Source organism: Onychomys torridus, chromosome 12 (assembly GCF_903995425.1).
Source record: "Onychomys torridus chromosome 12, mOncTor1.1, whole genome shotgun sequence".
NCBI classification, from domain to species: Eukaryota; Metazoa; Chordata; class Mammalia; order Rodentia; family Cricetidae; genus Onychomys; species Onychomys torridus.
In genome coordinates this window covers 35,756,411-35,770,902 of record NC_050454.1, presented here as the reverse complement: position 1 = coordinate 35,770,902, position 14,492 = coordinate 35,756,411, and the positions used below count along the sequence as shown (strand labels likewise).

The 14,492-nt window shown below is 41.6% G+C and overlaps 1 protein-coding gene across 1 annotated transcript in view; it reads left to right on the top strand.

Moving 5' to 3' along the window:
• The first annotated feature begins 3,346 nt into the window (after positions 1–3,346).
• LOC118593846 (transmembrane protein 45A-like) overlaps positions 3,347–14,492 on the top strand; it is a 36,341-nt gene continuing 25,195 nt past the window's right edge. The window contains exons 1-2 of the mRNA XM_036203435.1: positions 3,347–3,388; positions 10,795–11,011. Of these exons, the coding sequence (XP_036059328.1) occupies positions 3,347–3,388; positions 10,795–11,011 (259 nt within the window). The remainder of the gene's footprint in view (positions 3,389–10,794; positions 11,012–14,492) is intronic.

The window sequence follows — 14,492 nt, the reverse complement described above, 5'->3', positions numbered from 1 at the left end:
GCAACAAGACTCCCATTTTAGTCTCAGGAAATCTATATTCAATTGATTTGGATGCTGGAGGATATTTGATCACATTTCGAACACCAAGTTTACATTTGCATTAATTAAATAAAATTAACCTTGAGTCAGAAGGTTGAGTCAGCAACTAGTTGACAGAACGTAATCATAGAGCGGCATCGGAAGGCATCTGGAAGAGACAGAGACACACCAGAAATAGTAGGGAGGGATTTTGAGTGGCATGGCCTTTTCTGTTTTGGTGGAGCGGAGGATGGGCTTTAGGGAGATGCCACTAAGGAGAGAAGGTTAGCTAATTGCTACTCCACCTCTCTTAGCTAGCAGGTTTTCACCCCAGTCTTTGAGCCTTGAGTTTTATTTATAAATAGAATGAGAAAGATTTAGTTAAAGCTACCTTTAGCAGCAGCGGCAGATCTAGTGCCTGTGGGAACAGAATTCCCGCCAAGCTGCAGCCTGAGCAGTCAGCAGACTGGTAACTGCGGAGTTGCAATTGCTGGCTGAAATTAAGGTGCAGTCACTGTGCCGCAGATAAAACAACATTTGGGGATGTATCAATGTGCATTTTGGGGAAACATCATGGATGACTCTGAGATAAACGGTTTCAGGAATTCCCTTTGCAAATATGGGGTAAAGTAGTATGACTTCTATGTATGGTTTATTTATTGGGTCAAAGGAGGCTTGACTTTAGAAGTTTTTTGACTAATGAAGATGAAAATGACCAGATTCACATTTGCCTAAAGCAACTAAAAATATCAGGTGAAATACATTTAAAATGCATTCTATACCCTTCTACAACAGGCAATGAAGAACACAGAGAAGTTAGTAGCAAAAACAGGTATTCACTTTGCCCTGGTTACAGCCTGGAGAGAATTTTCATGGAGGGTGGTTCCAAATGCAGGGGCAGTCTGGATTTCTTGAGCTGAGGAGTTGATGAGAAATATCTAGGGTCACTGAGATGGCCATGGTCAGAATAGAGTTCAAGATACATAAGACTCTCACATGTAAAGGAGAACTCCTAAAGGGGCCCCTCAAGGATTTAACATTATACTAGTTAAAACAGTATTTGAGACAGGCATGGTGGTGCATGCCTTTAATCCCAGCACCCCAAGGCAGAGGCAAAAGATCTCTATGAGTTAGAGGCCAACTGATCTACATAGTAAGTTCCAAGTCAGCCAAGGCTACATAGTGAGACCTTGTTGCAAAACAAAACATTAACAACAAAAACAAAAACCCAAATATTTGAAGAAACTGCTGAAAGCTGGATGTAAATCTTGGAGGCTATGATTTTAATGTGTTCCCCCAAATATTCATTCATGGGAGACAATCTTCAAATTCCTGTTAAATGATATATGGATGTAGGTCTGCTGTGGGATAATCCTTCTGTACACTGTGAATATGTATTACTCTCATTGGTTATTAAAAAGCTGTTTGGCCTATAGCAAGGCAGGATAAAGTTAGGCAAGACAATCAAACTGAGGACTGAAATGAAGAAGGGTGGAGTCAAGAGAGATGCCGGCCACCCACTGGGGAAGCAAGATGCTAGAGGTCAAGTAAAGCCATGAGCCATGTGGCAATATATAGTTTAATAAAAGTGGGTTAATTTAAAAGTAAGAGCTAGTCAGTAATAAGCCTGAGCTATTGGCCGAACATTTTGTAATTAATATAAGCTTCTGTGTATTTATTTGGGACTAGGAGGATGGAACAAAAATCTCCATCTACATAGGTCCTTTGGGAAGTCATCAGGGTTCAGCCATGAGGGTAGAGCCTGAATGATGGCATTACTGGATTTATAGGGAAAGACACTTGAGCTAGAAGCTTGCTCTGTTTATCCATGTGGTATGGGAAGAAGTCCTTCACCTTCCTTTTGAGCAGACACTGCTGATGTTTTATCTCAGCCTCCAGGACTCTGAGACATACAATTCTTTTCTTCCATGTTGTCCAACCTCAAGCATTCGGGAATACTATCCTAACATGCAGTCACAAAGGCCTAGGGATATTGCTTGTTTTTTTTTTTTTTTCTAGACTGGAAAACTCATACTTTATGGGATATTAGACCAGGCAGGAAGGCCTTTGTTTAGTGGACAAGAATAACTAGCATCAGCTTGCACACTTCTCTATATGTACCCAATACATGATTTAAAAAGCAGTTCCCCCACAGGCTCAATCCTGGTACCATCCTTAGCCCAGAACAAAGCTAAAGAGTGTAGTTAGGAGAGCAATTCAACTCTTTAACATGTATTACTTCTACCCTTTGAAATAATCGTCTAAACACATCGGTATACTCCAGGGTTTAGTCATAAAACAGCCAACGGCAGATATTATATCTGTATTCTCTTTCATCTGATATAGTTTATGTCTTAAGCAGAAAGGAAATAGATAGCACGTAGTTAGTAGTTTCAGATGATGAAACCAACAACAATGACTGTGGATGTTCATTCTTGAGTTTTCTTAATCTTTGTATGGTTAGGTCACAGGACGGTTACAATTTGGAGTACTTATTTACTTTCTTATGTGTGGCCAAGTGAATGTAAACTGATTGCTTTAGAAGATTGGCCCAGAAGGAAGCAGAGCCACGGGGTGGGCCTAATCCTACACAGAGACCTTCTAGTTACATGTTTACACACTGGACAGCTGACTGAACAATTGCACAGAAATAAACTATTCAGAAAACACTTTGGTGAGAGTGAAAATAAATAAATATCTTTACTATACTTAGGAATCCTCACTACACTTATTATATACTTCTTATAGGAGAAGAACCTTGTAATAATTCAGTAATACTTTCCCAAAAGTGAAGAAGTAACTTGGAGCTTAACTAATGAGTTGACCATTATTCTTCTATGTCTAATGACACTAATTGCAGGTTGTCATGGGCCAGGTTTCTGTAGGTGTGGTAGAGCTAATGCTAACTGGCTATAAGCTCAGTAAAGAGCATGCTACTGGGAGACGCCAGTGTAGTCTCTGGGATGCTCCAAGGGTAACAGAATTTCCTCAAGAAGTAGGCAGTACCTGTCTCTTCACTGGCAATGAGGAGGTAGTCACTCAGCAGCACATCTTCAGTCCTCATGACTCATGAGGGATTTGAACAAAGGGAAAACTGTGGTAAGTTTTCAATACAGTCTTGCATTTTCTTGCTAGTCGCTCTTGGCATAAACACTTAGTATATGAGTAAAACTGAACGTAATGTGTTAAGTGTCAGCCTTTTTTTTTTTTTTTTTTTAAGAAAAATTTCTGCATTAACTGAGGGGGAAAAAAGGACTGATTTTAGCAGCCTCGTTCCTGTCTGTACTGGCTCAACTTTAAAGTGAGCAATACACTGAAGCAAAGCGAGATGAATAACTCAGAAGATGCAACTGGGCAGCGCCACTTGAAGGTGAGTTTAGTATTTCAGGAGTAACTTTTTTGTGTTGCATTGTGTGAGTCTGTCTCACTATGTAGCTCAGACTAACTTCAAAGTCATCATTCCTGGGGTGTGCTGCAGTGTGTCCAGTTTTGGAGTAACTTTTGGCCTATTAATTTGGAAAAAGCAAGAAAGTTTGATTCATGTAGACTTAATGTGATTCCAGTCTTTACTGGGTGTTTGAGACATTGTGTGCAAATAATTTGCTCTCTTTGAACTTTAGTTTTCTTGTTTGTAATGGGGGTTGTGGGTGTGACATCAGGTCTCCAGGGTGATGAAGACTCCATGAGATTTTGTTTGCAGAGATCCCAATGTGCCAGTTGTGTGGTAAAATGTGATAAAAGATGGCTGTCTAGAGTCTGTCAGCTTTTTTTTCTGGTCCCCTTTCTAACACTGGGGAAACAGGCTGTCATATCTGATGTTTGCAACAGCAAATCACCACCAAGACTGCTTATCATGGATTGCCGCCGGCTGAGACAAAGCTGAGTGCAGCCTGATGCTAATGACTCTGGGGAAATACCTTCCCTTTCACGGCAGATCCAGCATAGCAGGCAGAAAATAGGTATCTTCGGTGCTGACTTTTCTTTCACTTGAATTCTGTGGCATTCTCCTCTCTGGACCCTCAAGATTCTGACAGCTGTTGCCTACATAAGGTCCTGCCACTGGCTCTAAATTTTTACCTGCCTTTTTGTTCCGTCTATTCATCCATGTGCCTGCCACTTACAAAATGAACTATCTATCAGGTGTCGTCCTGAGAGCTTATAATTCAACAGTAAATAAATAGAAAAAGAACTCTGGATTCCTGGGGAATTTGCTCTAGGAAGGGCGTGGAATCAGAAGAAGTAAGCAAATTATGTATCATACCCAGAGACATTCAAGTCTCAGCTTCCCACCTTATCACTCATCTTTATGTCACTACCTCTATCCATCTTGGTCAACAAACCCACTGGAACCAACTGCGATTCCTTTACAGTAGAGTTTGTTTCCACCCTCTGTTGATGTCAGGGACCATGACTACTTCCCTGTTGGTCTGGTAATAGAAAGATGTCACAAACATGGTCCTGAGGGTTGCTCCCAGGTACAACTGTGTGCATCACCTTCAAACTGGAGACAGATTGTGCAGAAAAAGATACCTTGGGGTGTTATCGTGGGGGAGAAGGCAAGTTGGGGTTTGTTCCCCAAGAATACCTGGTTCCAAGTAGTCAGCAAGGAAATAGAGACCTTGAAATTAAGGTAAATCAGAACGATTTCTGAGAAGAACAAGAGTGAGCACAATAACTGAGAAAAAAAAAAGTAGGAAATTCAAGACACATGGGAAGTTTCCCCAGCTGGGATGTATCATTCAGGGTTATGATGTTCCCGGCTGCAAGCAGGGTCAACCTGCCTGTGGATGTGACTGTGGAACTGGGCACATTATGAAGGAGCAGTCTTGAACTGATGCTGATGGATGGACTCATTTGATTCACACAGCTGGCTTTGGCTGGAGAAAGAGGAAAACTTCATTGAGCTACTTCACACAGCTGGGCACACAAAGCCTCGCTGTTCTTGCTGATGATTAGCATACCTGCTCCTTTCCCCATGCCCTCTTGGTTCTTCACCATGTTCGTCTTATTCAACAATTAGCAAAGATTGCTGAGGGTGAGGGTTGTTGTTTCTCTTTGCAGGTGTTTTAATAAGAGCAAATACTAGGCAGACAGAAACGAGGGCAGCTCTGTTGGTAGCAATCTCTTTCCCTGTACCACTGAGACATATGAAGAACCATATCCCAGCTTCCACTGAGACAAATTTCATGGGTAGTGCCAATTTTACCCTTTACAAATAACATGGCGAGCCTTCAGTAAGTCTTCCAAAACTGAGAGTGGGTACTTCTCCTATGAAGATCAGGCAGGAGAGAGTCTTCCTCAGAGGCAAGATCCTTCTGTGTTGAAGAAAAAACCCTATTTCACAATTTAAAGAGGGACAGCCTAAAGTCAAAGGATAAGTAGATGGTTGGCATACCTGAGGATGAAATAAGATAGTAGGAAGCGTAACAGTCCTTTTAGTGTGGTAGGGGCCTTATACAGTCCCAGAACGCCATGGCCTGTCAGGGCAGGCGGGGAGTCAGAGCATTAAACAGGAAGCAGACTCCAAGTGCCATGGTGGCAAATCTCCAAGCACCGAGTAACTCATCTTCAAGCTCTGTTCACCACTGTCAGATTCCAAATAAGCCAGCGCTGGCCTTTCAGTGAGTTCCGGTGCTCCACAGGCTGCTTGGCGGTGATTGTGAGGTAACCAGTGACAGGGGCTGAACCTGATGGCAGCAAATGCCATTAGCTGTTCCTTCCTGGCTCCAAACTAAATAGCCACTCAGTCCTGGCCCCCAACTAACCCCATTTGAAGATAGTTCTCGCCTCAAAGGAATAAAAGACACAGTTTGTTCCAGAGCATATAATGAGTGATCATGGCCCAGGTCATAAATTTAGGCTATCCAAAATTCTATGTTCCAACTTGAAAGCAGTGTCATGAAGTTTTTATACTTTTATAGAACAAAGTCATCAATCAAGGCGAGTTTAAAGTACATTGGTGGGTACATTAGAGAGGTTCAGCAAGATAGCAGGAGTTTTTCTATAGGCTTAAGATGATTCCATTCTTAGCTTTTGGGTATGTGGGTCTGCTAAGTTAATACAATTCCAAAATGCTTTTATTTATTCATCACAAGATATTAGTTTCTGGGCAAATCATCACAGTGTGACTTGTGACTCTTTTGCCAAGATATTTGGAATTTAGTGGTCCATGCCCTGGACAACTCTGGAACATTAGGGGACGGTTGTTATTGTTATGGGAGGCAAGAGTCCCTTGCTCACTCTTACATCATCACAAACCACAGAACATGAGGCAGTGTCTGTCCCCTGTGGGTTTTTTTTTTTCCTTTTTCTGATGCTTTGTAAGGCTCAGTAAACAGAGCCTTTATATACATATTAGTAATAACATCTCTAATGAAAAAGCCTTTGGGGGGTTGGGGATTTAGCTCAGTGGTAGAGCACTTGCCTAGCAAGCACAAGGCCCTGGGTTCAGTCCTCAGCTCTGGGAGAGAGAGAGAGAGAGAGAGAGAGAGAGAGAGAGAGAGAGAGAGAGAGAGAGAGAAAGCCTTTGGAAAGATGAAAAGAAGAAAAAATTTGACCAACTATTTCTGCTACTTTTTATGTGTGTTTGAGTCATCTAAGACTCTTTCAAAGTTTTCTAACTCTTCACAGGTGACATTATCACAGCGAACAATATATGTTGATGGACCCAAGACTGAAAAAAAGCAACATGTGTCCTTAGAGTACAATCATTTTCTCCTCAGATAACGCATGCATAGATCTCAGTGAAGTGTTTGATACAGACACATCATCTGATACATTTTCATTGCTCTTGGCAGTGGCTGTTATTATTGAATTTTGAGGCATGTAGAATAGGAAAAGTGAAGAGAGAAATACAATTATAGCTGAGAGATGGAGATAGAGAGTTAGGATTCCAGCCTTGCCTGTTCTGAGCTATTTGACCAGAGCAAGGTATTTAGCCTGAAAACAGTCATGTCAAGTATAAAATTGGGGTGAGGGGGAATCAATCTCATAGAACTGAGAGCACATTATGTAACTGGTGAATACTGGCCCGTTAAATTTAAATTGTTTATGTCATTCATTTTAGACATATTTATGGTTGACACTTGGCTTTATTATAATTTATCAATTGTAAGGTGTATTATAATCCCTATGGTATTAAGCTCTTTATTCTTATCTTTAAATAAGGGCTAATGATTAGCATCATTAAATTAATTAGTGCATGTAAAACATCTTGGTAAACATTGAGGTTGTTATCCACTCATATCTATTCTCACTTTCTTCACCTATCAGTATAAACAGTAGGAACAACCAAACTTACGAGGAAGGCATAAGAGAATTGATATCTGAAAGTTTAGAAAGAAAGAAAGGAAGGAAGGAAGAAAAAGAAAAATAGATAGGTAGATAGATAGATAGATAGATAGATAGATAGATAGATAGATAGATAGTTGGATCAGTCCTAGGCCTCACCCATGGAGATTTTTATTTAATAAGTCTGGGGCAGGGATTAGATATTATGCATTTGTTTATGACTCTCTAGAAGTTTTTACACAGCTCCTTAAGTGTTTTATCTACATGGCCAGGCTGTGAAGGACTACTCTAGAAGGCAGCAAAGCCTTGACCACTGTTGACCACACAACTTATCAAATCTTTCCCACTGGCAGCTCCAGCCTTTCTGGATTTTAATCTTCTGATTATGTGTTCTTAGTATGAGAATTGCAGCTATTGTCCTTATCCTACCCTTCTCTTGGCACACAGAAGTAAGCTCTTCCAGAGCCTATGTCAATGACACAGGGCAGAGAGAGTCTGTTCAGTGTCTCCCAATCCTTTGCTTGCTAACCTGACCACACAGAAATCCTCTAATTCCGTTGTCAGGCAGAATAAGGCAGCCCCTGGAGAGCTATGTGGTTTTTAGACAGAAATAGCCTTGACTTAGGCAGTGACTTCTATATGGCAAGGGTATGTTTGTATGCCTTCTATCCTCAGCCTTACAGGAGGTTATTATTAATATCATTGTCCACATTGTTTAGAATGAGGTGAGGCAGCTTAAATATGTGTTCTGGACCAAGCTGTTCTTGAAATGTGAATATTTGATTTCTAATCCTGGGCTCTTAAAAGTTCTCTAGGAGGGATTTAAACATGATGACTCCTGGGTCCACCCTGATTACTGAACTGGAATCTCTGTTGCTCAAGTATTGGCAGGTTCCTTTTGAAGTGCAACATTTTTTATTAACTCTTTGCAAATTTCATATATGCATGCAGTGTATATTGGTCATATATACCCCTAGACTTCTACCTTTAATCCCTCCCAGATCAAGCCCTCAACCCTTTATCACCCCCAGACTTTTGTTCTCTGGGTGTGTCTATCTGTCTCTTTCCCCTCCCCTGCCCTCACCCCTTCCTTAAATTACCTTCTGAGGCCAAGTGTAGCTTCCCTGTACTCATGGGTGTGGGGCCCTCCACTGGAACAAGGTTGACACACCAAGGGCCACACCCTTAGATGTACTGTGTGTGGCTGAACACTTCAAAGACACTTACTCTCTGCACTTTGATCAGTTATGAATTTCTGCATTAAACACTATCCAATGCACAAAGACACTTCTCTGATCACGTCTGGGAGCTACATTAATCTATGGGCACAGAGATAGGAATAGAGAGGGTAGTTTGATATTGTGTCCATTCAGCAAAATAATAGTAGGCTATTCACTTTTGGTGCCTCTGAACTACCACACCATGGGGTTTTAGCCAAAGTTATAGTTTCAGGCTGTTTCCTCCCATAGAGTGAGCTTAAGTGTGGTAGCCATTGGTTATCTCCATGTCATTTGTGCCAGTATTGCACCATGGACATATCTTACCACACTGGTTGTGACTGTAGCTCATAGCATCACATCTGGCTATTATGGTTAATGTGTCTAATATTAAAGAAGAAAGGGAAATAAAGGAGAAGGAGGTTTAAGTGGAGAGAAAGAAGCATGAGGATGGCAGGAGAGATGATAACTAAAGATGCTTGAAAAAGCCTTATGGAAACCTACTGTGTTATGAGCTTCATAAATATAGTTTGTGTGTTCATAGAAAAGAAGTTTAACTAGGATAACACTACACAGGGAATAATGCTTCTCCCCAAAGCCATAGCTTGTCAAATAAAAAGTCCAATGCCATATGAGGCTACATACACAGCATGGTGATTGAGAGGGCCAGGCATATATCATGACAGGCCCCTAATAACTCTATTAAGATCTAGGCCTCAGTTCCTGCACATACTAGACCTAGGCCAAACCCCTCTCTCCATGCAGGTAATAACCAAATAAGGACAAAGCCTGGGACTTGTCCAGGCATGCCCCCAAATGGAAAAGCTGCAGACTTAACCAGCTCCTGACTAGCCCTAGCCAATTTGAATGTACTAATATGATTGCCACTTTCTTAAGCCAATCATATCTGAGATGACCTAACTGCCCTAGGAACTCCCCTTGGCTGGGTTAAAAGGAGCCTATGAGCTTCTGCTAGGGCCATTGCCATTTTGCCTTTGTGTGGAATGGATGCCCCAGCATGCTGGAATCTTGCTGATTGCAGATGTGGAGGGTGGTCTTTCATGAGACTTCTCCAGGACCCTAACAGTGACAAATTATCCAGTCACTTAAAAGCAGAAGCCTCTCCCCCAACCTTTACATGATTGTACATAGGACAAATATAATGAACAGGTTTGACATACAGTCAAAAGTCCTGGACTTCATATGGGCTATTAAATTTCAAGTTCCTCTTCATTATTAATTGTAATACCAAACAACAATCTAGAACATTCTCTTCAGGGAATATTTGCTCAAGACTGTGAAATCATTTTTACACATTCTTTTTAAAATTTTTTAACTTTTATTGATTCTTTGTGGATTTCACATCATGCATTCCATTCCTACTTATTTCCTTGTCGCCTCGAATCCACCCTGTACTCTGGCAACCTCCCCCTCAAAACAAAAACAAATTAAAAACAACAACAAAAACCAACTCCAAAACCAAACAAAGAAACAAAACAAAAACAAACAAACTAAAAAAGAAGAATCTTGTCGTGGAGGCTGTAGTGTGGCCTGTTGGCACACACAGTTTACTCATTAGTCCACAAGTAAAGAGGCTGCTTGGCTTGCAGCCTCTGGCTTCTGCTACACCCCCTATTATGGGCTCTAATTGGGGCTCCTCTTAGATATCCTGCTGTTGTCTTGTGTTATGGAGGTCCAGCTGTTTTGGATCTGTAGATTTGTCCCCTTCAAATGATCCAACACTTCATAGATTAGGTGGATGTTAGGGTGGGCCAACTCATAGCCCTGGTCTTGGCCTTGGTGGTAGCTGGGTTGGTCAGCTCGATAGCTTTCCCTCATTGTCACTACCTTGATGGGCTCTCCAGCACTGATTCGGCTAGCTCACCCAAATGCAGCCTATGGCAAGGAGTGGGGCCGGTTCTCCTGCTCTCGGGTCCTCAGATCTGGGTCTCCCTCATTCATATGTCCAGGGCCAGCTCTACTGTTTTGCCCAAGCAAGGTGCAGCGCCCTCTCTCTTGATTGCCACAAGAGGCATATAGGGGTAGGGGGGAAGGAGTGTCAGCCTGTTCTCATGCCCTCAGGGTTGGCTCACCTGTGTTCCTAACCACAAGTTCGGTTCATTTGTTCCCTGACCACAGGGCCAGCTCTAGTATGCTGCCCAGGTGAAGTGCATGCTTGTGGTGAGGGGTGGGGCCATCTTTCCTGAGTGCAGGGGTGAACTCTCCCCTGAGGGGTAGGGCCAGATCATCTGCTGCAATATCCATCTAGGCACAGGACCAGCCAACCCAAGGCAAGGGAACAGCGGGGCTGGCTCAACACTGTGTGGTTCTAATGATCCCTATGCTAACACTGGCCAGGGACATTACCACAGAGCCCGACTGTGGCAGGACCACCGACCCAGCCGTGAACTTTGTCAGTAACCCTGACCCAGACAACGCCATGGCCCTGGGTGACAGTGCAGGCCACTCAGATCAGGATGTCCTGGGTGGCACATATCCCCCCCCCACACACACACACACCAGGCACCAACATAGCCACAGCTTGTGGCCCAGACCGGGGGCATCTATGCACTGCTAAGGAAACAATCAGTTGAGTGAAGAAGAAACACACAGAAATGGGAAGCTTTGCCAGCATACATCTGGCTGAGGATTTAGATACACAATATATCAAAAAATTAAAAAGAAACAACAAGGCACCAAAGAAATAAATTACCCTATTAAAAATGAGCTTGGGACCTACACAAATAGAAGAAATAAAAATGACTAAGAAATATCTCAAAAAATTGTTCATCACCCTCTGCAACCGGGGACATACAAAGTAAAATAACTGTGGGATTGCTTCTCACTCAAGTCAGAATAGCCATGACCAACAAAACAACAGACAACCAATGCTGGTGAGGTTGTGGGGAAAGGGGAACCCTCGCTCACTCTTGTTGGGAATGCAAACTGGGTGCAGCCAGTCTGGAGATCAGTATAGATTATCACAAATAAACAAACCTAAAAGTAAATCTCACATATGACCTAGATACACCACTCATTGGTACATGCCCAAAGGACATCCCATCCCACAGATACTAGGTCAGCAGTGTTCATAGCAGATCTTAGCTGGGAAATGGAAACAGCCTAAGTGTCCTTTAATAGATGAATAATGAAAATATGGTACATGTCTACATTGTGGAATAGTATTCGGTTGTAAAGAAAAATGAAATAATGAAATTTGCAGAATAATGGGTGTACCTAGAAAATATTATATTGAGTGGGGTAATCCAAACCCAGAAAGATAGACATTGAATGTTCTCTCTCATCTGCAATTCCTAGTTCCGAATTTTCTGATGTGAGTATATAACATGGAGGAGTGACTACAGAAATCAGAAAAGTATAAAGGGGTCATGTTGGGGGGGGGGGTGTTGAGAAGGGATAGGAAGATATCGGTGATATGAAGCAGTAAATGGAGAAACAGCCGGAGGGCCCTAACTGGGGAGGAGAAGGGAGGTCTGTACAGATAAAGGAGAGAGAATGGACAAATAATACCAAGATCGTTTGATAAAGTCTCAAGGAATCATATTATTTTCTATTTCCTTAAAATTATACAATACATGTAAGTGTATTTGTATGCAATGAATGTGTGTGTGTGTGTGTGTGTGTGTGTGTATGTGAGCACACGCATGCACACACGCACACAAAGAGCACCAATCATGAGAACAATATAGGCTATTGCTGTTGCCTTGGGATGCCTCTCAGGGGCTTAGGCTATTCTTCTATTACTGAAGACATCAAACACTTAGGACAGGCTACTTGGACGATTCAAGCCGTATCTAACCTGAAGGTCTTCCTGCAGTCTAGTTTCTATTTTACCAGAAAGTACTTTGCAAATTGCCCAAGGAGGGAATTAATTGATAGCCCTACCTAGCTGTGACACCTATGAATCACAACAGTGACCAGCATGGCAAGATATCCAGAAAGGTGTAATAGTGGCACTCACATGGTAGTGGTAAGCAACAGCTATCTAAGTGGATTTTAAGGCCCACTCAACAGAACAGAAATTGTACCTGGTACTACAAATTGTACCTGGTACTACATAGGAGTTTCCCAGGGCTAGTGAGGTCGTGGATCTTAGAAGAGAAGCTACTACTGCCGATTTGCTAGACTAGCAGAATTCCTTAGCTTTTTTCTAAATCTTGTCCGTAGAAGCATAGATAAGTGGAAATACCACCCCTCATCAAAGACACGTCTCTTTGTGGCAAATGAAGACAGTTACAGAAAACCACAACTGGATACAGACGTTAAGGTCAATGGATTGTGGCGTGCCTACCGCCAGTGCCCACATCCTGCAGCTATGGCTTAGGGAACTTGGCAGAAGAGGGTGCAAAGAGGCAGAATGACTGACTGCCTCTCTTGGAAAGGGCAGCACACGCAAGACCTGAACAATTACAATATCAGTAGATATGCTAATGAAGTAGGGGCAAAATCTCATGGGTTCTCACCCTTAGAAGAAGAGCTACAGAGAAATTCTCCATTGTTTTGAGATCTGGACAATTCATTTGAGTTCTCTAAAACGGTGCCTTAATTTAAAATAGTAATCCTTCTTCATTCAGGCTTACATTGTTGCAAAAATTAGACATGTGAAACACTTGACAGGGTGCCTAATCCATGGTGTTTAATGGCTGGAAAATTTCACTCTGATAGGCATTATTGCTATTATAGTGAGATCTACTGTGTATCCATGGCCACAAGAAGATAGTCTGCTGTATGGAGATGGAAATGATTTGGCCATATTCCAGAACTGCAACGCCTATCTTCTATACATTCTTATCTCTGTAGATCCCAGGGGATTTCCAAGGTCATGCTCTCCCAGGAGCTTTCTTGATTTTTTTGAGTCTTTGGTGGAATTCTGTGAATATTCTGAAGTATGTCTGCAAAAAACAAAAACAGACTTACCTTCATTCCAAACCATGGATATATCGAGCAGAAATTTTGGATGGAATTATACTAATTGGCATGGTTTTATTTGGTGAGTGCTTTTAACTTCAGACTTTAAGAAAGATTAAATAGAAAATAAAACACTAACAATAATCTTGTTTGCAAAATACCCTTTCGTATATCTATTGCAATTATAATTTCAGTCTGATTATACTTTATTAGGAAGGCAATTGATGTTTATGCAATAGCCTTTCCTAGAATTTAATTTACCCATATTGGTGACTTCCTTTATTAAATTAGTTGGAATGAGTGAAATAATCTCGTATCAATTGTACTAGTCCCTAAAAAAGGCCCTACTTTATTGAAAGTCCCTCTGACTGTAGGAAAACTTCAGGGACACGTCAGTGCTGCGAGTTTGGAATAGGAATCAGAGCTCAGAAGCCTCATGCAGTCCTTCCTTTTTTTGACTTTCTTAGTTGGAAAAGTTGTTTAGACTAGACAATTTGGAAGGCCTTTCTGCTGCCTTTGAGAATTCTCTAAAAATACTCTTTTTGGAATTCTGCAGCTTCTCCACTATAAAAAGTAAAATGTCCTATGTTACCATTAGGATGTTTCATGCCTTATTAACGATAATAGGTCTTTGCTATGGCCTTCAAATTATAGACTGTTCTTTTTCCAAAGAGAGACATTTCTCTGTCATTTTCTATAGAGCAATAGATAAGGCAGAGTCCCTAACAATATTAAACAGTTTATGAAACTGACTGGTCTGCACACTGTGTCCATCAGGCCTGACCAGTTATCTCTAATTATGGAAAGCTGAAACTCTAGAAGTATTTTATTGAAGAGAAGAGGAATGACTTTGTGTTAATGATGTAAGATCTAGAAGTCCAAGCATCAGCTGCTCTCAGGTCGATTTCTTACATCAAAACAACCTAATTTTTTGAGATTTCACTAAATTGTAATGAGTACTTGGACCAAAATGGCTTAGTACTGAAGAACTAGTTTCATAGGAGGACAATCAATTTGAACATTCATTAGCACATGCTC